The 27114-nt window shown below is 38.4% G+C and overlaps 1 protein-coding gene across 5 annotated transcripts in view; it reads left to right on the top strand.

Annotated features, from left to right (window-relative positions):
- SUCO (SUN domain containing ossification factor) overlaps window positions 1–27114 on the top strand; it is a 39985-nt gene that overhangs the window by 7285 nt on the left and 5586 nt on the right. Inside the window, exons 2-20 of one of the 5 annotated variants that reach the window (XM_061451847.1) lie at window positions 4783–4891; window positions 7162–7263; window positions 8545–8690; window positions 11908–12048; window positions 12229–12379; window positions 14247–14367; window positions 14571–14695; window positions 15171–15238; window positions 15869–15976; window positions 17055–17160; window positions 19111–19131; window positions 19364–19419; window positions 20396–20487; window positions 21224–21289; window positions 22517–22591; window positions 23158–23251; window positions 24008–25174; window positions 26086–26173; window positions 26818–26922. In XM_061451847.1, coding sequence (XP_061307831.1) covers window positions 4783–4891; window positions 7162–7263; window positions 8545–8690; window positions 11908–12048; window positions 12229–12379; window positions 14247–14367; window positions 14571–14695; window positions 15171–15238; window positions 15869–15976; window positions 17055–17160; window positions 19111–19131; window positions 19364–19419; window positions 20396–20487; window positions 21224–21289; window positions 22517–22591; window positions 23158–23251; window positions 24008–25174; window positions 26086–26173; window positions 26818–26922 — 2941 coding nt within the window. Of the gene's footprint in view, window positions 1–4782; window positions 4892–7161; window positions 7264–8544; window positions 8691–11907; window positions 12049–12228; window positions 12380–14246; window positions 14368–14570; window positions 14696–15170; window positions 15239–15868; window positions 15977–17054; window positions 17161–19110; window positions 19132–19363; window positions 19420–20395; window positions 20488–21223; window positions 21290–22516; window positions 22604–23154; window positions 23252–24007; window positions 25175–26085; window positions 26174–26817; window positions 26923–27114 lie in introns of those variants that run through there. The other 4 variants (XM_061451846.1, XM_061451848.1, XM_061451849.1 and 1 more) reach the window with 4 other exon arrangements.

The following is a 27114-nucleotide window of genomic DNA, read 5'->3' as shown; positions in this document are numbered from 1 at the left end:
TGCATATTTTGTGTGTCTGTTTGTCTGTGTAGCCTTTGGAAAGGAAAGCTTAACCTGTTTTTCTCTGGGAAGGTCAAATAGTAGAACAGCTCTTACCGCCAATTTGAATTTTTGGCGGCTGTAACTTGTATGACAATTTTTTTTTCTTACCACTTGTTTACTTTTTACTTGATTTTTATGCTTGTCAAACCAGTTATTAATAGCTTCACTATCTCTGATAGTCTTCTGCTGCCTCCTTCACAATTACTTAAGAGTTTCAGCCAAATCAGAACTGGACAGTCTTTCACAAGAAACCTACACTGCAATTTCAGAACCACCTGCACTTTCAGATTTCAGTGCCTTCTTTCTCAAAAGCCTAACAGCTGTCAGTAGACCATAGCCAATTTGTGCAGCAATAAGCGTACAGTACCATTTAGATAGGGGTGAGCAGACTTTCTGCTTCAGTAGAGAGCCCACAGTATGTACGTGCCCTGTGAAGAGTGAAGATTCCTCCCTGCATTTCTGTCTGGGCTTGCATGTTTTGCTTTTGTGCATATCAAGCTGGAGAATTCATGGTGCATTAGAGAAAACAGCATTAATAATGATACTAAAAGACTCATGTTTAACTTTCTTTGTTCTTCATGAGATTTAATAGCAGCTGCTATTTTCAGTCATACTTAAGAAAAACTGAGCTATTGAAAACTTTTGTATACATGCAAGTCACTAACTGTTGGTTAAGTGTTTGGAACGCTCTCTTGACGTATCTCTATGCTGTTATGTCATTACCTTGTACCTGAGAAAGGATATCTAGTGACTAATCTCCAGTACCATTTGAGCATTAGATCTGCCTGCTCGCTTTCAAGTCAGCATTAAAATACTACTCTTTAGCCATGAAAAAGGGATGAATGTATTAATATCTAGAGATAGAGAAGCTGCTGTGCTTTCACTGGACATAGAATCATAGAAGGTTGGAAGGAATCTTAAAGATCATCTAGTTCCAAACCCCCGACCGTGGGCAGGTTGCTGAAAGCCCCATCCAGCCTATCCTTGACATATTGTGCAAGTTTACTAAACTCAAGGGGAATTCTGTTCTCTGTAAATTAACAGGTTTTTGTTTGTTGTATTTCTGCATATAGAGAAATATTTAACAGAGGTGCTGTTCCATTTGGCAATTCTCTGTTATGGTGGGCTGTATAATTTGTCAGCCTGTGTCTAAAATAAAAAATGCCTGTTGAATATGCAGAATGCTGAAAGAAGAAAAAAGAATTGCAGTGTCCTGATGATGCGATTAATTTGATTTCTCACAGAATAAATGGTCTCATGTGGCCTTGCATGCTGTGGCTTTGTGTTTTTAAGGCTTTGCCAGAGCTTGATGGCAGCAGTTGAATGATACATCCTGCCTGCTGCATCCTCTGTTGTAATAGGGCTTAGCTTTTCCTGTGGGTACATGCATGAACGTATGTACAAAATGAATTTTCAGTCCCCTCCCTTGCTCATAGGGCTTTTTGGGAGACTTAAGGCACCATGGTTGAGTCGGGGAGTATACGCAGGAGAATTTCTGGGAATAAACAAATTGGAAATATAACAAGGGAAAGTGTGGAGTCCTGCATCTGGGCAGGAACAACCCCAGGTTCCAGTATAGGTTGGGGAACGACCTGTTAGAGAGCAGTGTAGGGGAGAGAGACCTGGGGGTCCTAGTGCAGGACAGGATGACCATGAGCCAACACTGCCCTTGTGGCCAAGAAGGCCAGTGGCATCCTGGGGTGTATTAGAAGGGCGGTGGTTAGTAGGTCGAGAGAGGTCCTCCTTCCCCTCTACTCTGCCCTGGTGAGACTGCATCTGGAATATTGTGTCCAGTTCTGGGCCCCTCTGTTCAAGAAGGACAGGGACCTGCTGGAGAGAGTCCAGCGCAGGGCAACAAAGGTGATTGAGGGAGTGGAGCATCTCCCATATGAGGAAAGACTGAGGGAGCTGGGTCTCTATAGTTTAGAGAAGAGGAGACTGAGGGGTGACCTTATAAGTGTCTATAAATATATAAAGGGGGAGTGTCACGAGGATGGAGCCAGGCTCTACTCAGTGGCAAACAATGATAGGACAAGGGGTAATGGGTACAAACTGGAACACAAGAGGTTCCACTTAAACTTGAGAAGAAACTTCTTCTCAGTGAGGGTGACGGAACACTGGAACAGGCTGCCCAGGGAGGTTGTGGAGTCTCCTTCCCTGGAGACATTCAAAACCCGCCTGGACACATTCCTGTGTAACATTATCTAGGTGTTCCTGCTCCAGCAGGGGGATTGGACTAGATGATCTTTCGAGGTCCGTTCCAATCTCTAGCATACTGTGATACTGTGGATATTGCACATAGATTGTGTTGGAATAGCTTAAATTTATGAACTATTAAACTGTATTCTTCTAAAAGTTGCATAGAATCATAGAATAGTTAGGGTTGGAAAGGACCTTAAGACCGTCTAGTTCCAACCCCCAAGCCATGGGCAGGGACACCTCCCACTAAACCATGCCACCCAAGGCTTTGTCCAACCTGGTCTTGAACACTGCCAGGGATGGAGCATTCACAACCTCCCTGGGCAATCCATTCCAGTGCCTCACCACCCTAACAGTAAAGAACTTTTTCCTTATATCTAATCTAAACTTCCCCTGTTTGAGTTTTAACCCGTTACTCCTTGCCCTGTCACTACAGTCCCTAATGAAGAGTCCCTCCCCAGCATCCCTATAGGCCCCCTTCAGATACTGGAAGGCTGCTATGAGGTCTCCACGCAGCCTTCTCTTCTCCAGGCTGAACAGCCCCAACTTTCTCATCCTGTCTTCATACAGGAGGTGCTCCAGTCCCCTGATCATCCTCGTGGCCCTTCTCTGAATTTGTTCCAACAGTTCCATGTTCTTTTATGTTGAGGACACCAGAACTGTATACGATACTCCAAATGAGGTCTCCAAGTGAGAGCAGAGTAGAGGGGCAGGATCATGCCCCTTTTGATGCAGCCCAGGATACAGTTGGCTTTCTGGGCTGCGAGTGCTCACTGCAGCCGGCTCGTGTTGAGTTTCTCATCGACGATCACCCCCAAGGCTGCTCTGAATCTCTTCTCTGCCCAGCCTGTAGCTGTGACTGGAATTGCTCCGACCCAGGTGTAGGACCTTGCACTTGGCATGGTTAAACTTCATGAGGTTGGCATCAGCCCACCCCACAAGTGTGTCAAGGTCCCTCTGGATGGCATTCCTTCCCTCCAGCATATCAACCGAACCACACAGCTTGTTGTCGTCGGCAAACTTGCTGAGGGTGCACTCATTCCCACTGTCCGTGTCAGCGACAAAGATGTTGAACAAGACCAGTCCCAACACCAATCCCTGGGGGGCACCACTCGTTACTAAAGCATGGTTAGTTGTGTTACAGTATCAGAATATTAAGGCAAGAAATGTATGCCTTTTGTGCTAAGTGCTTTTCTTGATGGCAAGTGCTAAAGTAGTTATTAACTTGGTTGTGAAAATACACCTTGTTTTAAAATGCTGATTCAAAGACAATGATGTCTTTCCTTCTCTACAATTTAGTACCGCTTTAGTGGTCTGTGGCAATATCTGCTGCATATACTTAACAATAAAGGTCTTCAAGTTTTTAAGAGAGGTGGTCATTCAAATTCTAAACACGAGAATGATCAAGTTGTATTAAGTCAATCCTGACCTAAATATTCTTACTACTGTTACTGTTAAGGCTGTGGTTTAGTTTTTCAAAACTTGCAGGTTGCTGCATCCACATTTCTTTTATGCTTATATATATGTCTCCTCTTGCAAGGGGGGTCTTCTTTCAGGGTTCGGAGGAACATTTGTGGAAAATCACACAGGGTCATATGTATCACCTGGATGTCATGTAAACAGTATTTCCTGGAACAGGGTTTGGCTTTAAAGTAGCAGGTGGTGCTGATGTTCAAGTATTGTTGAAAACTCCACTTAAAGCTCAGTTTGCATAGCATTTTGCAGTACTTATTTGAAGTCTGCATGGAGACCTTTTATGGCCTTTGGGCCTCCAAACCTAGTGGTTTGCTGCACAGATATTATCTAGGATGTAAAGGGGCCACGCACTCTAAGCAACAAAAGATGCTGTTCTCGTGCATTTGTATAGGTGTTGGCTGCTTTTCTATGGAAATAAATCAATTTCTACTGAGGAGCAAAACTGTTCAGAGCTGAAAATACAAACAGATCTCTGGAGGTTGTGGTTAAAGCAAGCACTTGGTTTGCCATTTGTCTCTGTATTTTCATCGGGGTTTGCATGGGCCTTTTGTTTAATATACTTATTTTCTCTAATTAAATGTGCTTGATGCTGACCATACAAGATTTTTCAGGTATCATCTGTACAGGGAAATAAGGAGCTTTATTTTTTTTTTTTAATCTGTGGCTTTAGCTTTTGCTCAGTAATAATCAATGCTAAAGACACCCTGCTGCTACATGGCAAAAGATATGATTGATTCAGTTTTTTCCTAACTTGCAATAACTTAACTAATTTGTGTCAGCTTCCATTTTGTGACCTGGTATCACCCCAATAATTGCTTTGCTGATACTTTTGTCTTTTGGAAGTAGTAAATTTACAGTGTTTTCTGTTACTAATTTCTTAAGTCCACCAATAGTTTTGATAAATGAGTATCTATGAACTGTATGTGTATATTTTTATTTTTCTAAGTACCTTGTGGGTACAACTGAAAAAAGGATGAGGGAGACAATGCTGAGGGAATTTCAAAATACTGTCTATTCATTTTAGATCAAGACTTTGACTCTGGTGTTGTTTTTTGTATTAAATAGGCTTCCTGTTTGGCATGTCTTTTGTAAAGACAGTCTTTCATCGGCAGTGCAATATGCTTCAGGTGATGCTTGTGCCCTGGCAAATGATGATGAAAATGTCCAAGAAAAGGTATGCTGACTAAAACATGTTAATTAGCTGCTCAGTCTGATTTAATATTAAATAATAAAAAAAAATTCACACACTTTGACTCATTGGGTCTTCTTGGCCAGAATTTTTAATATATTCAGTTGTTCCATGAACCATGATGAACCCAGGTTTTTCTTTTTCTTCATGTTTTTCGCAGTTATGTGACGGTACAGCTGGACAGTTGGGGGGGGGGGGGGGAAGAGGCTGTGTGTAAGAACAAATAGTAAAGCTAATAATGCTGACTTAGTTTATTTGGGTGCCAGATATTAGAAGAAGTCATCAGGGATATGTGTACATGGCTCTTTACAAACAATGGTAAGAGGTGATGGCCTGGATAGGTTTAGGCCACAGTATGCCTGTTGCACCTGTGTTGTGTTAAAAGCCCAGTGATCAAATGATTGATATCCTAAATAGAAGACTTAAGGTTGTTTTTTTTTAAATCAGTATTTATCCTAGTTTTCCTCGCACTTAAAAATTCACAAAGCTAAAGCACATACGTGAAATACTAGTAAACAAGATTTTGTCCTCTATTTACATTACTCAGCACTTTAGGTTGAATTGAGTGTACTTGTCCCACCCTAACTCATCACAGATTTCTGCATATTGGAGTTTCATAGTGAGGTCCCAAGCTGTTGAGTCATATCAGGGAGTCATGGTCATTTCATTCATTTACTTACACAGGTAACGAATCAGTCCTACAATAAGTATGGGTAATATGGATGTTATTGGTCTTCCCCTTTTGTTCAGTAGTAGTGCTAATCATGGTCCTCAATCCAAGGTGGCTTTTACATGCCACATCAAACCTGGAAAATGTGTTGAGTATTCTAGTTTACCTAGGTGGAGAGCTGCCTGACCAGAAAAAAAATACTTTAGTGTATTTCACTGTCTGAAGCATTTCACGGTCTAGGGTAGCTGTATTTTTTTGCCAGCTTGTGCAGTCAGATAGCTGTCAGTACTATTCTTCTGGCTGCCTGAAAAATGTCCTGTTCAAATTTAATGGCTGATGTAACAAAACTGGGAAGATCAAGTAAGCTTGGAGACTGGGAAGCCACTGGTGTATGTTTTCTTACTTTTTTGGAGCATTCTTCTTTTTATTCTATTAACTTGCCTGCATTGTTAAGGAGCCTTCTAAATTTAAACCCAAAGGTATGAAAGCTCATACATTATGCTGTACTTTTTACTTATTAAAGAAAAATCTCTTGGATGTATGAAAAATTTTAGGCATGTGTGTTATTACTCCTAACTAGGCTGCCACAGTTGTCCTGCTCAAAAAGAGCAGTCTTGCAGCCCTTGATCAGTTTTCGTTAGATCAGTTGTCTCTTCAAGGCATTGATGGTATTTCATCTTGGGGACTAGCATGTGATCTAATAATATTTGGGAAAAATGTTGCTTAGCTGTTGTCACTAAGATTTGCCAGCTAAAGTATGTAGTTCCTGTTCTTTCAGTGTGTGCCTTGACTCTCTCAAATGATTAATGATCATGTAATCTTGTGTAGCATATCAGTCTGTTTTGGATTTGAGCTTCCAGTATTTGACCATAGGGTTTTAGATAGCCCATAGAAAATGAGGGGTGTGTAAATTTCTATCAGGCTTCTTGCTGTGTTCTTGAAGTATTGCTCAAAAATGTGTGATGTAGTCACAACTTTAAAAAAAAAAAAGTTTGAGTGGCAAGTACATTTTTATTAGTTCTACAGTCTGGTGGCTTTAAAACCTTTTTTATTCTTTTGTTTTACTTTGTGAATTCACTGCACTTGATTGTAAATATTTATAAAAAAGGAAGTTGCTTCAGAAGGTTACAGCAGACTTATGAGTTATTCTAGTTCTGCTGAAAAGACTGCTATAACTGAGATGTATGAAGCATTATTTTTTAATGGTTGTCTGTTGCAAGTCATTTTAGGATTATCCCTTTCTCCCTGCTTTTTGGGCTGCAAGGAGGGAGGTACAGAGGGTTTGTCAACATGGGAAGTCACTGCAGAGTGATTAATTTTCCTTAGCACACACTGAACAATTTTAAGACAATGCTGAAGTGGTCTTTCCTGTGAAGCTTTAATGGAATTGTTTTGACTTGCTGTAGTGTTTGTTTTAAAGACTACATGAGATAAAATGACTTTTTAAACATTCGTGGGCAGTGGCTCTGAAGGTTCATGTAGCTTGTAAAGGTAGTGTTATTAAGTCTGTACCAAAGGTAACTCTTCTTACTAGAAGGCATTGTGTTACTGCATGCTTCTTGTTGTTTTACCTTTAATATACTAGGGGGAAGAGGCTGGTCCCAGGCTGGGGTCTGAGCATGCAGACTCAAGTATGTGGAATTACGCTACAGAAGAGCTACTTGATGACCTTACAAAATCTGTCCAGGCAAGACTTTCATTTCATTCACTTAAAATGCTTCTTGGATTTCAGTCATTCACTTTGGTTATCTCAAGCTCATAGTGACAATCTATCGCATTTCACTTGCACCAGGCTTGCCATTGGACTCATGTTTCCAATGAAGGAGAAAACTTAAAAGCTAGCAGATCTTGCGTTTCTCATGTGCATAAGTAATAATAAGAGTAACAAATCTTAATTTGTAGGTACTGACTAAATAAATCTTTGCAAGATAAAATTGGATGTTGGGTATCTCTTAATAAAATAAAACATAAAAGCCTTCTAACTGAGATCTTCTATAGATATCAGACTTGGTGATCATAGCAGTCCATTTTAGCTTTGACCCTTAATGGCTTCTGTTATTTTAATTTCCTTTGTTAAAATGGAAAAAAGGTTGTGTTTCAGTTGTATGTGCTATTAATACCATTAAGTCGGTGCTTGGTGTTAAATATTGCAAAGCCCACTGTTAAAGATTATTTATTTGATACATTTTTGTTTTGTAGATCACAAGATGACATGCATAGGACATACTTCTGAATATATATTTCATGGTTTAGATGTGTAATTCTGTAGTAAAATGTTCCAGACCTCTTCATGTTCAGTTAGATGACTCGGAGTAATCTAGCCATTGGCAGGAGGGTCTTGTGTAATAGTATTTTCTATTACTGCAGGAGTTAATCTGAGCTGTTCCAGTGGCTCTGTACTTTTCCATATTTAGAAAGACTTATATTGATTGTGCTGTGCAAGAGCTTATGGAAACTGGACATAGAATAAGTAAGACTCAAGACTACTGGACTCTAGGAAGTGATAAGCAATTTACCTCTTTGTTCAGTTACAACGTGGAATAGACTTCTAAATCATTTTGGATCTCCATTGGAGTGATAAAATTGAAAGCCTTTCCCAAAATTAAGCTTAGGATGAAAATAGTAAATGAGTTTTATTGCAGTGGACCATGCAAATACAACCATATATTTCAGTTACTGAAGTATTCAAGCTTCTTTCTTTGTAGCTGTCTCTATAGAAGTGCATGGTTGAGGAAGCTGTTGCACATGCCTCCTCCAGTTAATATTTTGGCACTATTATTGCAGGCTATGGAAGAGTGTTGCAACTATCACAAAGTAGCACTGAATACTACCTAGGTTTGTGAAGAAAACTTATTTCTGACAGAAATGTGAATTATCAAACTGTTAAAATTCCATACTAGGTGTTTTTGTATGAATGCTTTTCCTGTTCAAGTTTTGAAAAAATGTATGTTTATGTATGTTTCCACAGACTACAGAAATGAATGAAGCAAGCCAGCCTGAAGCTGAGACACCACCTTCAGTAGATTTAAATGGAGCTTCATCTAGCATAGTTGCAAGCACTGAAAGCACTTCCAGTTCACCTACCTCAGAGATACTTCCAGTCTCACAGCCCGAGTAAGCTTTTTCATTTTATTGTTTTTACCTTCAAGAGAATATCGCTCTGTTGTTAAAGTGTTACATCTTCAGGTTTAGTAGGCATAAGACTAGATTGCTACACATGATTTTTTTGCTGTACTTTGGTTTATGGTGTCAGTGCTAATGGAAGATGCTATCATTTACTCAGTGCGTGGATTAAAAGTTGTGTACTTGTGTGAAGTGTCATACTATTGCCAGTATTGGTTTTGAAGCTGCTGCTTTGGCAGAAAAAAATCCAGTCTTTTACGTGCTAGATAATCTGTACTACAGAAACCCTTAGGTCTTTACCATTAGGATTTCTGACCTTCAAAAATATGCTTTAAGATTGGCGATAACAAGCATCAAAGCTGCTTCAGTGATGGCCTCTGCTTTCAGTTAAGGAATAACTGAGTTACATTTTAGTATAAGAGCAACCAAGGCAGCTTGTAATTCTGTTGCTTAGTAGTGTATTGCAGAGCTACCTCTGCTGCTGGCAGTCTTCAGAAATTGATGTGCTTAATTTTGTTTCCCTTTTGTGAAATGCTGTGCTATCAAATGTGAACTCTAGTATGGAAGTTAGTGTCTGTGTGTACACTTTGAGGTACTTTCAGAAAATTCTCCTGGGATTTTTAATATGTGTTAAGGGGAATATATTCTGATTGCTGATAAAGATCTAATATTATGGTAGATACAAATTCAACACACTAAAAATGAAGTAGACTTCTTTATGGTGTTTAGGGTTTTTTTAAGGGGGTTTTATTAAGAGTCCAGCTTTTCTGGTTTTAGCAAATCTTGCTTCTTTACCATAGAAAAGGTGTGGAAGTCTGGTCTGCTGACTGATCTTGCCTAGTCTGCTAGGGCTAATACTTAAGCACATCTGGTACTTCAGAAGTGCTTTTAATTGGAAGTCTTTGAAAATCTAGCTTCCCACATTTGCAGTTTTTAAAAAGCAAAACTGGAACATAATTTCAGTGTGGGTTTTTTGTTGACTGCTTATTTGTTTGTGTAATGTGTTAGAAGTCCTACTGTTGTCACATCTCAGAACAAGATTCAGGATGTTTTCTTTTGAACATTCAGCTTGGCATCTTATAAATGCTGAAAATGGCCTTGCTGTTGTAGTTGGGGAGTAATGGAGTGATGAATTCTGAAGACTCAAACTATGAAATGAAAATGGAAATTTGTTTTGGAGCAGTAGTGTTCTGACTCTAATACCATTTACAGGAAGAAAGAGTAGAATTAGTATAGAAGAGATGCATTTTATGTTATTTCAAACTTCAGTTTAGCTTTAAATAGTAATAGATGGTCTCTTTTTGTACAGATTAATATCCAAAACACGTGTGGTTGACCTCCATAGTTGCACAAGATCTTTACAAAGACTCAGTTGCATTTGTAATGTTTAGAGAGTATTTTTCCTGGTTTAGATGTTGATTTCTACCAGTGTAACAAAGTCCAGCTCCCTTGGGTGTTATCAGCTTGGTACTGTAGCAGGACCTCTTAGTCAAAATAGTCTGGAAGTAATTTTATTCCAAACTATTTTTACCCTGTAATGATTTTTTTTTTTTTAGGATGATATTGCTTGTAGCTTTTCTGTCCAGACCTAATCTGGGGAAAATGTCTTGAAAAATCAACTGAGTTCTTGTGGCTGCAAGTAAAGACAGTTGCTGTGCAAAGTGAGCTTGGTAATGCACTTTAAAAATTAAGGCAAAGCTATTAACAAATGAAGTACCTGAAGGAGAGGGAGCACTACAGCTTTTAGGCTTGTGCTACTCGCCTTCTACTAAAACTAGTTACTTGAAGCCATGCAGGTACACCGTGATACCAGGGTATTTTTAAGTTCATACTTGTGCCATGTTTTATTCAGTTGATTATTATTCATACTGTCCTCTACCTACTGAAATCAGGGATATGTGGGGGGTTTTAATTTTATGTGCAATGGTTAGCTTTCAGTCATTGAAGTGTCACATGCAGAGCTAAACTGTGAGCCTCTTGGGTGGGTGGGTGGGTGTGTGTTGGGGTATTCAGAGAAACTACTCGTGGTTTGTAACTAATAAATTCTTGTTCCGAGTGTCAGATTTTGCTGCATAGCGAAAAGTCTCAGATACCTAGGAATTTTTTTGTGGGTTGTTTTTTTTGTTCTTGTTTTGTTTTTTGGTTGGGTTTTTTTGTTCTTGTTTTTTTTAAACTGAGGGGACTTTTATCATATGAAAGGTACTAAAATTGGCTCCCTGGGTTTGTTATAGCTGCTTCTACTGATAATTGTAGCAGCCAGAACAAAAAAGGTTCCCTTTTAAGTTGCTGATACACTGTTTATGTTTTGGCAGCTCTGTATCATGGTATTGGATTAACCTGATTTGGTGCTGACATTGAAGAATCTTATGTTGAAATTTAGAAGGCAGAGTAAAGCTTTTCTTTAGAACTGGTTTATGACTTAGATCAGTATGAAAGTCATCCTTGTGCTGGTGGAGACAGTTAACACAAGTTATCAACTGAAAGTTATTTGTCTGTCTTTTCCTCCCAGTCCATTCTATAGAGAGGGTTTCTTTTCAGTTTTTACCCTAGGATTTGTCTGATGTGATGTGTTCAGGCTTTCTGGGGGGAGAGGAAGTAGGGCAGTGGGCAGATAAGCTAGTTTGGGCTGTTGATGCAGCTTGGGTAATGGTCTATTGGTTTTGTTACATTAGCAAAAAATTAAAAAATCTAGTGGAAAGGAAGTCTGTCTGGCTCTACTATATATCATTATGTGACCCCTTTTCTCCTCTAGTTTTAGCCAAGTTCTTTTTTGATTGCTGCCCCCTTACTTGGGAACATTAGGAGCTTTTAGTGGTGGAACTTGGATTCATGTTTGATTCCTTTGTTGAAAGGGAAAGGAAAATTGCTGCAGTCGCATAACTATGAAGCTGTTCTTAGTCTGTAGTAATGATGGAGAAAATTATCCATTGCAGTGTTTGGTAGGATGTTAGATGAGAGTTCTGGTAGATGAGAAGCTAGCTTTGAGTTCCTTTGCTGGGGCAAACAGGCTGGAAAGTAATATTCTATTCTTGTATGGGTACAGCTGAGAATGCAGTTCCACAAGTATAAGCATACTTCATTCTTCTTGATTATTTCTGTGAGACTGTTGCTTTTCTAAAACTTTCAATTATCTTTAGTCATGTGGTTGATTATCTGGGTTACTTGTATTATCAGAAGGGTAAAAAGCATGTTATTTCTTTCCCTTCAGTGCAATAGAAAATTCCCATGCTGATATCCCTGTAGTCAGCTCTAGTGAACCTGAGCAGTCAGAACCTGACTGTGATATTGGTGGGACACTTGAGGCTGACCCTCAGAGTGAGCCTTCCACTTTTGTCAGCCCACCAGAGAGGTGAGTATTGAAGTAGGTTGTGAGTCTGAATAATTTAAAGGTAATTGTTCTTTTCTGTCCTGGCCTTGCAACAAACATTTGCATGTGCTTGCTTATCTGTGTATTTGTGTGTGTGTTAATACTGCTTATGGTTGAAAAATGTGATAATTTTATAGGTTCTAATAGTCCTAAAATTTTCAGCCTTGCAGGTCAACATATAGATAACATATCATCTTCACATGGCAAGGGAAAGAAGACAAAATCTGAGTTTGAGTCGAAAGTTTCAGCAGCTGAAAAGGGCACAGAGGAGCAAAAACCTGCTCTGAATGCCTCAGAGAACTTAAAAAGGGAGGTAAGCAGTGCTGGTAGCTGCTCAGTACACACAGGAGCCTCATGCCCTCTGTTAGGTTATCACCACTGTTGAAGATGAGTTATATCCATTGCTTTCCTGATTGCGCAGGCTTCATGTCTTGAGTCCTGTGTGTGTTTCTGATATTGCCGTCTCAAATGGAAGACTTAGTTTTGTTTGATTTCCCCATATGGAGCAAAATCCAGCAGAAATGTTCTTCATGTAACTGATCAGTAATCTGGGACTTCCTGTAGGTTGCTGTGCATGGTGAATTTTTTCACATGGGTTTAAAAAAGAAAAAGGGGGTGAGCAGGTCGTGGTATGGTTTGCATGGTCTAGGTAAGCCTGTAGAAGTCTGAGGGTTGAGTCTTGACTGAATCAGGAAGTGCCTGGGTAGCAAGCAGATGGTTAGAGGGAAAGATAACAGTTGGAAAAAATAGCAAATGTTTGGGGTGGTTTTATTCTTTCCTAGGCATCTTACTTCACCCCTGTCAAAGTGGGATACATAGCTGGACAGGTCTTTTACACTTAACTGTATGACCGCTTTTACATTCTCCCAGTGAGGCACTTCCTAAAGCTTACTTTTTTTTTCTTTTTTTTTTCTTTTTTTTTTAGATAGATAAAGAATGACCAAGGCCACAGCAATACCATTTTTTCGTGCTATTTTAGGATCACATTTAGTCTGTCACTAATAACTTGGATAACTCTCTTTTAATGTTAAGAAGTTTTTCCCAGGATTATTGAACAGAGTACCGTGTACCTTAAAATAATTAAATGCAGTCAGAACTTGCTACAAACAAACCTTTATTAAACCCCCCCCAGTTTGCACGACTACAATGTAAGTAGCTATGGCATTGGCCTGATGTCATAGTTAAGCAAGCGCATGATTTGGCATTCCTTACTCAGTTTGTTTTTTGACTTACCATTTTCATCATAGACCAAGGAGGATCTTATATCCTGAACTTACTTTGGAGAGGGAGTTAGAGGTTTTTTTCAGGTCCTGTTATTTCTAAATACATGTGGGGATGTATTTTTGTGTCACATCTAAAGTTCTGTTGCAGTATAGTCATGTGAAGAATTCTGTACTCACTTTTGTCCAAATATGTGAGTTTGGCTCTTTTTTTGATAGTTTTCAGCTATAGAATTATATGTGAAATAATTCTTGCTTTAAGTGCAGAGAAAATGTCAACTTACAAAGCTGTCATTCTGGAAACTACCTGCAAAATATTGTCTACAAAATAACCTCTACACTTGAAATGTCTAGCAAAAGTTTTTTGTGCCATCTGATGGTGTGCTGGCAGAGCGTTTGTACAAAGGAGAAGTTAAAATGTGAAATGGTATAGCATAAGGTTAACTTAAAACGGTTGCTGCATTGTTAGGCAAGTCCAAAATATTTTCTGTAATCATTAGACATTAATAAATATAATGTGTCTGTGGGGTTTTTTTTTGAGGTGTTCAGAAACTCTAGGGGAACTCTGAATTCTGTCATGACCAACATTCGTATTTGAAAGTTTCTGCTACAGGGAAGCCTTTTCTCCTTAGAAGGAGGAAAAGCAAAAATACCAAAGAAAAGCAGGCATTTAGAGAGACATAATGCTTTTTTTACTTAAAATGTTAGTTTAGCCACAAAAATTATCAGCATCTCAGTGAAAGAGTATAATTTTGGGAGGAAATCATCACATGCTTTTCCTGGCTAGTGAGCTTACCTTGGCACTAAGTTTTTAAGATGGGTTCAAATGATGTATCTGCTGTTGATGAGAATGTTTTGTGTTTTGTGTTTGGTGGTGGTTTTTTTTTTAAGTATTGAAGTTTATCTTTATTTTCATTGGTGCTGAAAGATATTCACAATTGGTGGTTTATTCTTCTACAGAAAGACTATAAGAAAACAGGAGAAATTGACCCTACGTCGGCAATGACTCCAAAGGACCCTGGAGACATTCCAACATTTGATGAATGGAAGAAAAAAGTCATGGAAGTGGAGAAAGAAAAGAGTAAGTTCAGGATTCATTGATTTGGTCTAAAGACAGACCACTTCCTTCTTGTATCAGATTTGATTTGGAATGCAGCCTGGAACTTCATTTTTCTGCTAGATCTACATAATTAATGGCATTTAGTATATAAAAGCAGTGAGCAGAAGTGAAAATACTGTTTGTTTGCATCGTTTGTTATAGTAGCAATATTTTCTTGTTCCTAGGTCAGTCAATGCATCCTTCTGCTGTTGGTGGGCAGCATACCACAAAAAAAGTCCAGAAAAATAGAAATAACTATGCCTCTGTAGAGTGTGGTGCCAAAATTTTGGCAGCCAATCCAGAGGCAAAGGTAAGCATTTACTAATTATTAGTGTGCATTATTTCAATTTACTGTTATGCAAGAAGAAGTACAAAGTATGCTTAAGCTGAACACTGATTAGTGGAAAAATCTTTATTTCTGTGTTCAGGTTGATTGTGATTTTTGATTTATAAAAATGGAACAAAAGCTATAGTATCTTCTTTTTTGAAGAGGGATTGCTGTAGAGAAGTTGATGTCTTTAAGTGAATTTGGAAGGGGAAACAGTTTACTCCCTACAGAAACAGAACTGAACTAAGTTGCATTAAACAGCTTGCCATAGTATATCTATGATTGTGCCATAGTAGAATGGCCTACTGTCTGTAACATACTATCTTGCTTAAAAGGTTGTGAAACTTGGTATTGGTCTACATAAATAATACCAAACTTATTTTTGGAGATTGGGGAGAAAATCTTGGTGCTGTGTTAGTATCTGCGATTGAAAATACTAATTCTTTTCTTCATACAGAGCACTTCAGCTATTTTGATGGAAAACATGGACCTTTATATGCTAAATCCTTGCAGTACTAAAATCTGGTAGGTTACTGAGGCTTGCTCTTAAGATGGGAGTGATTATAATTTTCCATCATGATGGGACTGTGGGACTAGATCTTAGTGTGTCTCTGTCTGAAGTCTGTGTGTAAGGAAGTTTGGACTTAGCACTAGATGCTTTATCATGGCCCCCATAGAATTCTGTCTCTGGTATTGGGAAGTAAGATTGAGGGGTAACTTTATTCACTTTGTAGGTTTTGCATTATTGTAATCTTACAAGAAGAGAATGTACTGAGTGTTCAAGTTAAGGTTTTGGTTTCTTTCTCCAGCTGTCAAGTAACTGTAGGAGACATGGTCAGAACTTAACATATACTAAGTGGTATTTCAGGTATGGTTTAAATGATGTTTGGGTTTAGTTCTGTAACTGTTGCCCTTGAGTGCAGGTGCATGAAACTTTTGTAGCTGCAGGTGCTCTCTAGAATTACTAAGCTAGGTATGCAGGTAAATATCACTAGTTATTTTGAAGGGAGCAGCAAGTAATGCCTCCTTATTGTACAGCATTTTTTGTAGTGTTTTTTTATACCCAGTGAAGGATGTGGCAATCGGGTAAAGGGCTGAGGGTTATAACTGCAGATGGAAGAGTATATTTTTCAGTATTTCCTTTTTGTCTTCCAGGTTTGTTATTGAGCTCTGTGAACCAGTCCAAGTAAAGCAATTTGACATTGCAAATCATGAATTATTCTCTTCAACTCCAAAAGACTTTCTGGTGTCTATTAGTGACAGGTATGTTATACAAATTAACCCTTCTCAATGAAAAAATAAATAAATGGGTGACTTAATATCTATGTGTATACATATGGTCTATGTATGCTTGGTATTATGGAAATTGACTTGTGCTTTGTGAAATTACATGGATTTTCTTTGTGTATAACATCAGTTATTAACATTCCTTTTCTGTGGAAAGGGAAACTGAGCTCATAGAATTACATGGCTTGAGTTCTTTCCATGCTTCCTGGGTTTTTTCTTTGTCACCTTAAAAATGAAAAGAAAAAGTCTTTGAAAAGTAACAGTGGAGCAGCAGAAATGATACAAGTGATAAAATGAACATTTATTAACAGAATGCCACTGGGGTTGTGGTCTATCTCCTCCCTTGTCATTCAGACTATTTTCACATGGCTTAAGCTGTCTTCAAGTGCAGAATGCTGTCCAAAAAAAAAAACAAACCAAAAACCAAACCAACAAAACCCCCAAATTATTAAATTTGGAATTGGAACAGGTAAGTATATTATTGGCTGGCCAAATGTCTGCTTAAAGGGTGGCTGCGCTGTGTTTTAGACAATGTTGTACCCCCAGTGCTTTCTGGGAGTGAGCAGATTATTCTGATATGTGAGAGGGTGTTCATACAGTGCATCAAAAAACCTCACTTCTTCACTACTCCGTGTAGATTCTGATTTTTCAGTAGTTGGTCTGTTGCCTAGTTCTGACTCTGCTTTGCTCATAGCTTTTATTTTTTTGCTGCTTGCTTACAATAATACTTACGGTCTATTACTTACGTGTCATGTTCTTAAGTGTTCATATCAGGTGATTTTTTTTCTGTTCCAGAAACTTTACTGTAGACTGATAGAATTTCAGTAATTGGACCAAGTATAGGGTTTCATCCTTCAAGGGCTTGCACACCATTTTAAGTACGTGAAGAGCTACTGCTGAGGTTTTGTGTTGGCACTAGCTTTATCTTGCAACTACTCTTGCAATAAAAATCATATTATTGCTATTTTGCAATTTGGAAAAATAAAAAGTATTCTGTGAAAAGGTGTTTTGGGAAATGTCAGCACATGTCTGACTCCATTGTGTTTTTTTCTAGGTATCCAACAAACAAATGGATTAAATTAGGTACTTTCCATGCCAGAGATGAGAGAAATGTCCAAAGCTTTCCTCTGGATGAACAGATGTATGCAAAATATGTTAAGGTAACTTACTAATGTAAAAGCATCTACACTTCTCGGAGAAAGAAGGGTTTGCTGGGCTTACCCTGTATAGCAGAGCATCCCGGAGAAATGTGTATCAAAGCATGCTTTACCATTAATTGCACTGGTTTTCTTAGTGACCCTAGTGTGATGGGTCATGTGCTAAATCCTCCTCACAGAATCATGAGTATATTATCTTCCTCAAAATGGTAACTGAGAGGATCTTGGGAAGCATCTATTGCCTTGTGCCTGAGTATGTACTTATTTGATATCTGAATTATGAAAAATCCAGACAGTGTTCTATTCTGTTTAACTTAACAAACTTCTGATGAATGTAAGATGAGTAGTATTTACCTATTTTGTTTCTTGGCTGTACCAGTTTTTTGTAGAGATATGTATGTATACACAGACACATACATATAAAAGTATATGTATACACACTGTTTCTCTCCCTGCAGAGCAGATTAGAATAGGCATATTTCTTAATACTTCTGTGCTGTATTCTGCTATAGATTTTTAAATGAATCTGAAAGAAAAAGTAACTGTGACTCAGGCAAATTTAGGCTTACTGCTACTGGAGTACTTACCATGATCGCTCCACCTTCAAAATAATTTGCAGCAATCTGTCTTTACTCAGGAGACTCCAAGAGCATAGACCTACCTAAATAATGTGGTACTTAAGACTGGGATAAAAGCTTTTGTGAAAATATGGATGTAGCAGAGGTTTAAACACAAATAAAACATGAACCTTTTAGGTCTTCTCCAGTGATGTGTTCTGTTCCAATCATGGTGCTGCAAAAGAAAACTCCAGGCAAAAAAGCAAACAAAAATTAAAAAAAAACCAACAAACCAAACAGAACAACAAAAAACCCCAACCAACCCAAAACTGGTTTGTGATACTGAATCAAGATTGGTGCTTTCATGAAGAAATTGCCTCTGAATGACAGTTAGAATCTAACTTCTGTACACAGAAATTCTGCATGAGTCACAGGATAAAGATTTCATTTACGTTTTAATTCTGCTTTTGGTCTGAATTAATGCCTTAAGGTAACTGGAATCTTGCTTGTTGTCACTGAAGTTCCAGAATTACACTAGGTGCTTCAGCACTTAATCCCTATGTGGATACAGTGTTCTGCCTTGAGTAATGTAGCGTTTTAAAATTTTCAAAGGATTGTTCTTTATAGCACAGCACACAAAAAAAATGCAAATTTTTGGTGTTTCGAGACTACAGAGGAAGAATAATTTAAAAAAAAAATCTCAAAATTTAAGTGGCTTTAATGAATTTGCATAAAAAATAATGGATTTTTTTTGAGTGCTTTATGGGACTAGTTATCTTGATCTCACTTGCAGATAATTACAGTCTTCATTAGTGGTGTCTACACAGTTATTTAGTGAACTCATTTTTCACTTGTTAATTTAGGTAAAACACCAGTGTGTAGTCAAGTTTTCACTAGAAATATACAGATGACTGAAGCTTCCAAGTGTATCATCAGATGCTCTATACTTTTCTTCCTGTGGCGTTTCTATAAATTGAAGCATGTTAGGTTGAACTTGAAGCAGCAGCAATACACAGAGTGCATGCTATGAAGGGTGTTTTCCTTTTGAGTTACTTTCTGTAATCTGTTCTCTTTAAAAAAAACCCACACTTAAATTTAACATGCTTCAGTACTCTGTATGCAATAATGCTGCTAGAAAAACTCAGTAACTTTAATTATTGAATAACTTGAGTTCATTAACAAAACTTGTTGCATGTTACCTTCTATCTGCAAGGTGTGAAGGCTAAATGAAATCTTGCTACCTGTGGCAGATGAAGTAGTATTGCAACTTTATCCTTCATAACATGAGGCATTTATAGTACTGAATTAAAACCAACAAAATTCTGGTTGCTTGTGGCATGTGTTCAGCCTTTGTACTGACATTTTTATTTTTTTTTCCTTTCCCTTCTTGCTTCAGATGTTCATCAAGTACATAAAGGTTAGCAACCTCTTGTTTTGGAATGACGAATGCATGGGGCTTGTGGTCTTCTCTGCTGTGACTCAGCACTCTAATGCATGGCAAGAACAAATCTTTCAGTCTTTTCTGTTACGGGCAATCTACAAATCCCTTGAGTAAACAAAACTTGCAATTTCAAGATTGGATGTATATGTTAAATGAACTCTTAACTCTGGGTCTTGGAGTTTTATTTTAAGTGCCTTTTATTCTTTAGGTGGAGTTGATATCACACTTTGGATCGGAACATTTTTGCCCTTTAAGTCTTATAAGGTAATATTTTAAGAATTCTGCTTTGTCTTTCTACCACCTTGCTGTGAGGAATAGTGTATTTTAATAATAGTTGGGCAACAAATCCTAGTTTTCAGCTGTAGTAGCAAATACCATAACCTGAAGTAGTTGCCTAACTTAACTGCTGTGTAGTATGCTTCACATCTGTTTAGAAGCTTTGAATGGTTAGTTTTGATTTTCCAGTATATAAGGAAGAGGTTATATTTGCACGGGGGTTGTTAGGAAACAGGAACATAAGCAGCCTTGCCTTATAGGAGGACATGAGCATTTCAAGGCTGACCAAGCAAAACAATGAACAAATGGTGAACTAAAAAGAGCAGGCGTGATGAGTGCTTTTGGAAGGTTGCTGTGTTGCATGGCACCCCAGATACACACTGTTAGTGATTGTGTGTAGTTCAGAAAATAATCAGCCTCTGTCCTACTCTTAAAAACCAGTGTCAGTTCTGCTGTCAAAGCTGTGTCAGAATTTGAACCTGGGAACTCTAGTGTTATAATTCAAACCATATTTTCAGTTGACAAGACTGCTTTAAATTGGATTGGTTTAATTTTATTTCAGCAGAGCAGGTCAAAGAGAATGTAGTAGGCAAAGTGAGATAGTCATTAATTAGATACTTCTAAAGTTGGTCAGAGGTGAGGCTGAAGAGGAGGTGCAAGAGCTCATGAAGAGTTTAAGACCAGGACACCTTGAGCTCCTTAAACAGGTATGAGCTCAAGTTAAAAAGAAGTCTCTTTGGTGCAGCACTTGAAAGTGTGCAGTGGATTTTGTGCGTGCAACTTCAAGAGAATAAGCATATCTCTGCTGCTTGATCTTGGTTAGCAGAAGGCCACTGTAGCTTATCTAGTTTATTTGCTACCTATTACATAATGTTTATATTGCTTAGCTAATTATCAGTTATGTCAACCAATTATGTGAATAATACAATAATACTAAGTTTTTATCTTAAAACTTTTTTTATAGGGTATTTGGTACTAGCATGGTTGAAGAGTATGAAGAAATAGCTGATTCTCAGTATCAGTCTGAACGTCAGGAACTCTTTGATGAAGATTATGGTAAGCAAATAATTTCTGCATTTTTAGCTGTTAAGGCAAGTCTTGTGCTAGTGGTGTGGCTCATCATTTCCTTCACATGATGAATTATTTTACTGCTAAATTTACTCTTAGTCTTGTTGGCAACATTTCAGTATTTCTGGTCTTAACAGTTCTTTTAAGTTTTAAACTATGTGTTGTAGCTATTTGGAGGGTTACTTTAAAATGCTAGTAGTAAGTCTCTATTTTATTTGGCAGGCTAGGTAATAATATCTTCATGTGCTGAAAGTAGTGATGGGTAACTAAAATAATCAAAACAGATCACGTGAAACAGCTTTGTTCTTAGTGTCTGTAGCTCATTTCCTGTGATTGTTTGTATGATCTGTGCTGCACACGATTGGGAAGGTGCTTATTTTGGCTTGTAGACTTTGTGTTTAAATAAAAAAAATGAAATGGCTTACCTTCAGCCCTCACGAGGAGAAGGGGTAAAAACACTGTATGGAGCAAAATGAGCAGTTTGCTGCGTCTGTGTCATGAATCTAGGAAAACTGAACCTTGAACCCTGAATCTCTTTGGGTTTCTCATTGCTTGGAGCTTTGTATTTCAGTATGTAATTTTTGACCTTTAACTTTCTTTCTGTAGTTTTATTTTAACACTGCTAAAATGACAAGTTGAATGACATGTTATATCTTACTGTTTATTTTCTTTGCCCGTAACACATGTAATTTCGATAGTCACAAGTGTTCTTCTTTATGCATAGATTATCTACTGGATTACAATACAGGGGAAGAAAAATCTTCAAAAAATCTCCTTGGTTCTGCTACAAGTAAGTATGATTTATTAGAAAAGTCATTGCTGTGCTGAAGCAAATTGAACTCATTGAAAGTAGAATGACATTTTGTCATGCAACAATTATGGCTTTCATATTTTTCTGCTGAAAAAATCTATTGTGATTCCTGAAGTCTTAGAAATCTGTCATTAGTAGTAAAATGCTGCTCACCTTATGAACTTACACATATGATGTACAGATACATTTTGGTGGGGGACAAATAGGCAAACTTGAGCCAGTATTTACAATATGCAAAAGTTTTCTTTCCCCATTCCTCATCTTTTAAATAAGCCTGTCAATGATGTTTGCTTTCAGTGCCAAGACCAAGGAGCTGGCTGTATCTAATGTGTGTGCTGATATAGAGCAGACCCTCTCTGTGTTTACTTCTGTGTTGTGTTTTGTTTTTTTTTTTTTTCAGGGGGTGGGGAGGGGGATTGAGGGGAGGAGGGAGGGGGAACTGTTCTACTTAACAGATCCTTAAAATGTAGATATCTAAGCCAGGTCTGCGGATATTTGTTACGGTTTCTTCCAGTTGCCTTGACTGATCTAGATTATGTTCAAGTAACAGATTTCAAAATGTAGGTTTTCCTGCTTCAGTTCTTTAAAATATTTACAGTTGCTGTTTTGCAGGAGTATCAGAGCTGAAAATAACGTTTGGGGTCAAGGAGAGAAGTGTGATGCAAAATGGCAGTCCTGCTTAATTTGAGCAAACCTGTAGTTTTATGTGGACATCCTGTCTTCAAAGGCAGAATTGTCTCGTTCAATTGGCAAATGACATTGGGGCCCTTCTTTTAGTTCTGTTGTGTCAAATGATCCAGCCTGGCTTTATTAGAGCTCCTCCATTGGAGTGTTCAAGCTCTAAATTTCTGGCCTGGGACCTCCCACAGTGGTTCACACATTCAGGTTAACAGAAAATACCACGTGTAATTATTCTTCTGTTTGTCTTCATGTTTCTTGGTTTCAGTGGAGTAATGGTCAGTGAGTTCTCTCACTGGTGTTAGAAGGCGCAGCTGGTAAAGGTTAGATACAGGTTTTCAAAAACAGCTTTCTAGCTTGTAAACTTTAAAAGCAATAGTTGTATCTAGTGTCATAGAATGACAGCAGTGTTTTATGGCCTTATACTGTTATTTGTTTCAATCAAGTTACAAAATAGCAGATTGCTCAGTGGTGCTAATCTCGGTGGCCTTTTGAGAATGTCCTCTGAGTAGTTGTTTTCTCTTTCAGATGCAATCCTAAGTATGGTAAATATTGCTGCTAATATGCTTGGAGCCAAAACTGAAGAGTCATCTGAAGCTGAAGGTAATTTTTGTTGTTTTGTTTTTTTTGTTTTGCTTTGTTTTTTGTTGGTTGGTTGCTTGTGAAAAGCATTCTGAAAGTTTAATTTCTTGTTTAATTTTTGTGAGTTGTTTGGATGTTGTATGTTTAAATGACTTTTTTTCACCTTTTATGGCATACCTGATTAGTACTATAGCATTCTTGGCCTACTGATTCTGAAAAGTGGAACTAAGATGCTGAATTTGCAGAGAAAGGAACCAGTACAAAGAGAACATACATGTTTGCTTCACTGTATTTGGAGATCTTCACTGTCTGTATTACTTAGCTTCATTTGTAAAGTCTAACTTGATGCTTCTTTCTGGAAATATTTTGAGACTGTCTGTAATGTCGTATACATAAGCTGTCAGTAGGACTTTCAGGTGACTGAGTGACACCTGCAGTTAATTTGATAGTGCAGTTAGTGATCTTTAAGGAAAAGAACAAAACCCCAAAACCAACCAAACAAAACCACCCCTAAACTTAATCCACAGAACTGCAATATTCATGGTTCTTGAATTTTCATGTTCATATTTTCCTCCTTCCTGCAGCAGGGAATACAAGTGTGTCTGAAAATGTCACTGCTACCCCTGAAACTTCAACAGCTGCACCAAGACTGCCTGAACCAACTCCTGTTCCTTCACCAGAGTAAGTGATCGCTGTTGTTTTTTTTTTTTCCCTAGTGTATTCCTAGCAGAGACTAACAGGAACTAGTCTGGAATCTTTGGTAGCAGAATGCTCAGATATGGCATGCTGCCTAAAGCAAGTAAAAAGGCAAGTATTTGGTCAAATCTGTAGTATGGTAGTGTATTAACCAGGGAAATCTATCTCTTGATGAAAATATATTGGCAAAGATACAGAATCAGATTGGGAGGAGCAGGTATATATAAATATTCTATGGGCTTTTTTCAAATTATTATAATTGTTTGGAATTGATTTGGCTATGTAGAGCTGAGACTGTAGCTCTTAAATGTTAAGACATAACTTGTGCTCTATTAAGTGGTTTTATGGTTTCGTAGCACTCTTGATTGTTGAGAGGTTAAGGAAGGTCAGTGGAAAGGTTGTGGTTCTTGCTTTTGCATTTGAAGATTGCAGCAAAAGTGCAAGATGTTTGCTGTGTAGACGTTAGTGATATCTGAACTGGTGACCCTTTTCAGGGCTGAGGAAAAGGGCAATATCTGATAAAACTTGCTCATTCAGAAGCAAGGGTTGAAATAATTTTGTTTGCAAATTGGAACTGAAGAACACAAGAGAAAACACTAATAGAATTTATGACTGTATCCAAACTGGCCTTTTGTCACAGGAATGAGCTTTGATAGTTTTCTGAAAGATCCTACTTTTGCAATCTTCCAGAGCAGGTATGTAAAATTCTTCAGGTAACATCCTGTCTAACTCTTGTTGTAGACTTGTTACTACAGATACTCCACAGATGGATAAAGAGCAATTAATTGTGGATTTGACAAAGGAAAGTCCTATTGTTCAGCTAGTACAAGAGTATGAAGAAGATACAAGCCAGTCAACAGTAACATTGCTGCCCAGTGATGATCAGGAAGAAGAAGCATCGGCATGGTTTGAACTTGAGACAGAAAAGTACTGCTATGACATGGCAACAGTATGTTGTATTTCCACCTTTTCAGAATACCTGTTTAAATGGTGTTCGGTTGTAGTAGCCATGCACCGGCAGCATAGTAAAACTGAAGGTAAACAAGGGCAAGATTACTCTGCTGATATTCAGCAGCCACAGACGGTTCTGACTGAACCTATACGTACATTAGTAGATGAGCCTTTGCCTGAGCAATTAGACAGCAAAGTTGAGAGTTCATCTGGAGCTACTGTTGCAGTTAATTTTAGCAGTGTGGTCCCTGAGGAGATTGGTAATGAGACCACAGATTCAGTTGAACTGGAGCCAAGCCATCCTCAGACTGTCTCTCAGGCCGTCCTCTTAGAAGTTGCTTCTGAAGTTAAGCCATTGCCAACAACAGACATGGCTTTGGAGCCTGAAAAAGATGATGCGAGCCAGGCAGCACCAGGAATGACACCTCGGGTGGATATACCTGAGATCAGCACAGAAACAAGAAAGGCTGAGAGCTCTGTTGCAGAAGAAAGCCCTGTAGCTTCTGAGACCACTGTGGCTACTGAGGTAAAGGAGATGAGCATAAGAGAGACTATGGCTACTTCAGTGATTTCAAAGCTGGCAGAGACTGTCCAGCAGCCTGAATATACAGTGGACATGCTAGCCAGTGAGGCTGGGGAAGTAAAGGAAAGCACTCCAGAAGTGCAGAAACCTATTTTGCCTCCTGCTGAGTCTTCTGTATCTGCTGAAACGAAGGAGGATGATCAAGCAACAGAAGAAGCTTTAATGGCAATTCCGGTTTCTGGGGTACAACAAAGGACAGCTACGGATTTCTATGCTGAATTGCAGAATTCAACAGATCTAGGCTATGCTAATGGAAATCTTGTTCATGGATCTAATCAAAAGGAGTCTGTCTTCATGCGCCTTAATAATCGCATAAAAGCCCTAGAAGTAAACATGTCTCTCAGCAGCCGTTACTTAGAAGAACTTAGTCAGAGGTAAGTCTGAGGAAGACTGATCAGAGTCTACCAGTCTAGTGTATGTAAACATGATTTTAGCCAGTTGTATGAAGGAACATACACATATGAAAAGTAGTACAGTCAAAGCTAAGTATAACATAAATCATAGCAAAAAGCTTTATGGAAAACTGAGAAAGTTAGTACCTAATCTTAGGTAGCTACTGGAGACGAGATGTCTGCAGGTAGCAGGGGTTCCCTTTCTGTGTTTCAGATACAATCACGTTTATTTTTGTTTAAGGAGTAGTGCTGTGAGGTATTTTTAAAAGGGTAAGGTATTGCAAAGATGTAACCACTAATTCTGTCCCTCAGCCATTCAACAAAAGGGCACATCCTCCTGCTGCCCTTAAACGGAATGACACAGACCTACAATGTCTTGTTTACTGAATTGATTGTTTCTACTTAAACTACTGTGTTACTTGTAATAACTCTTGTGGAAGAAGGGAGCTCGGTGAGAGAACCAAGAGCTTTCTGTGAGAGTTGCATGTATTTAGTGTTTATCTGTGGTACTCCTTAGTCATAGGAGAATCAGGAAATGTACCCATTTCAGAATTGGCCCCAAGGAGTGGGCTCTTCCTTATGCTGTCGTTTTATCTGTCTTGGCAGTCAGTGTTAGCAGACAGTTCTCCATAGTGAATTCCAGTAAATTGGTGCTAAGCTCTAAGGTGTTGAAACAGATTTGACTTTAACCTTGGCAGAAAATGACAAAACTCCCAAACCAGAGACACATCTGTTTTTATGTGAAACTTGAAGTACCACTTCATGTTCAAATAAAAAAACTTTTTTGGGTGAGAAGTAGTATTCTGGTGGCATAGTTGTATTTTCTGGAGATGAGTCTAGTGCTGAGGAGTTTCATGTACTGGTGCTTCAGACCTTTATACTCTTTCTTTTAGGTACCGAAAGCAAATGGAGGAAATGCAGAAGGCTTTTAATAAAACAATAATAAAACTTCAGAACACCTCAAGAATAGCAGAAGAGCAGGTATGGTTTGTTGAAGTACTTAAGCATTTTCCTCGTTAGGAAAGTTTACTTTTAAGAATTAGTTACAAGGAGGTGCAGAAAGTCTTATTAGTTTTTCTGCTTTTTGTTTGAATAATAGCAAATGCTGGTCAGTCAGAGGTGTATCTCTTGGTTAACCTCCCTGACACTTTGCTCACCTTCCTTAATTTCTTGTAGGATTAAGAGTCCTGTTAGGGTTCTTCCTGGGAAAGAGATAATAGCTGCAAAGGCCTTCTTTCTGTCTGGCTTGGGCTCTTGTCAAGTGGCTGTTTACTTCATCACAAAACCGAAGCTATGTGTTAGCCGTTAGGCTTTAGCTCTACCTAGTCATCTGCATGTGTATTCTGTAATGTGACAATACTCAGTTTCCTGATAGTCATTGCATGGAGGTGGCTATTTAATCTGCCTTTCAGGATATATTGGCATATATTACAAAAAGTTATTTGATAAATACAGTGCTGATGTTTCAAATGCTGTATGAAAGTTGTGTTGAAAACAGTACTGAATAGGTCATGTGGCTACAGAATGCCTGGCTGTATCAGAACAGTAACTTGGTACATGTGAGCCTATTATCATAATGGGAACCTGACAACTAAACAGCATGACCATGACTCTCTTTAATACAGGATCAGCGGCAAACAGAAGCAATCCAGCTGTTACAAGCACAGCTCACCAACATGACGCAGCTAGTTTCTAACCTGTCAACAACTGTGGCAGAATTAAAACGTGAGGTAATTATAATTCATGTTGAGAAACTCAAAGGAAAAGGGTGTATAAACGTAACTCAATTTGAAGAGGCCTGGAATCTTTAAATGAAGCTTTTCATTTGAACTGTTTGTAGTGTTGCTTTCAGGCTACTTTAGCAGCTGGGTAAGGGAGGGAAGGAAAGTTTGAGTAGCTTGAGCTGTCTAGGGCACAGCAAG

The sequence above is a fragment of the Pezoporus flaviventris genome, unplaced genomic scaffold, assembly GCF_033815535.1.
Source record: "Pezoporus flaviventris isolate CSIRO_AGI_PZ_B2104156 unplaced genomic scaffold, CSIRO_AGI_Pfla_v1 ptg000013l, whole genome shotgun sequence".
Lineage (NCBI taxonomy): Eukaryota > Metazoa > Chordata > Aves > Psittaciformes > Psittacidae > Pezoporus > Pezoporus flaviventris.
Note: the sequence above shows the minus strand (reverse complement) of the source record. Positions and strands in the feature narration are given on the sequence as shown.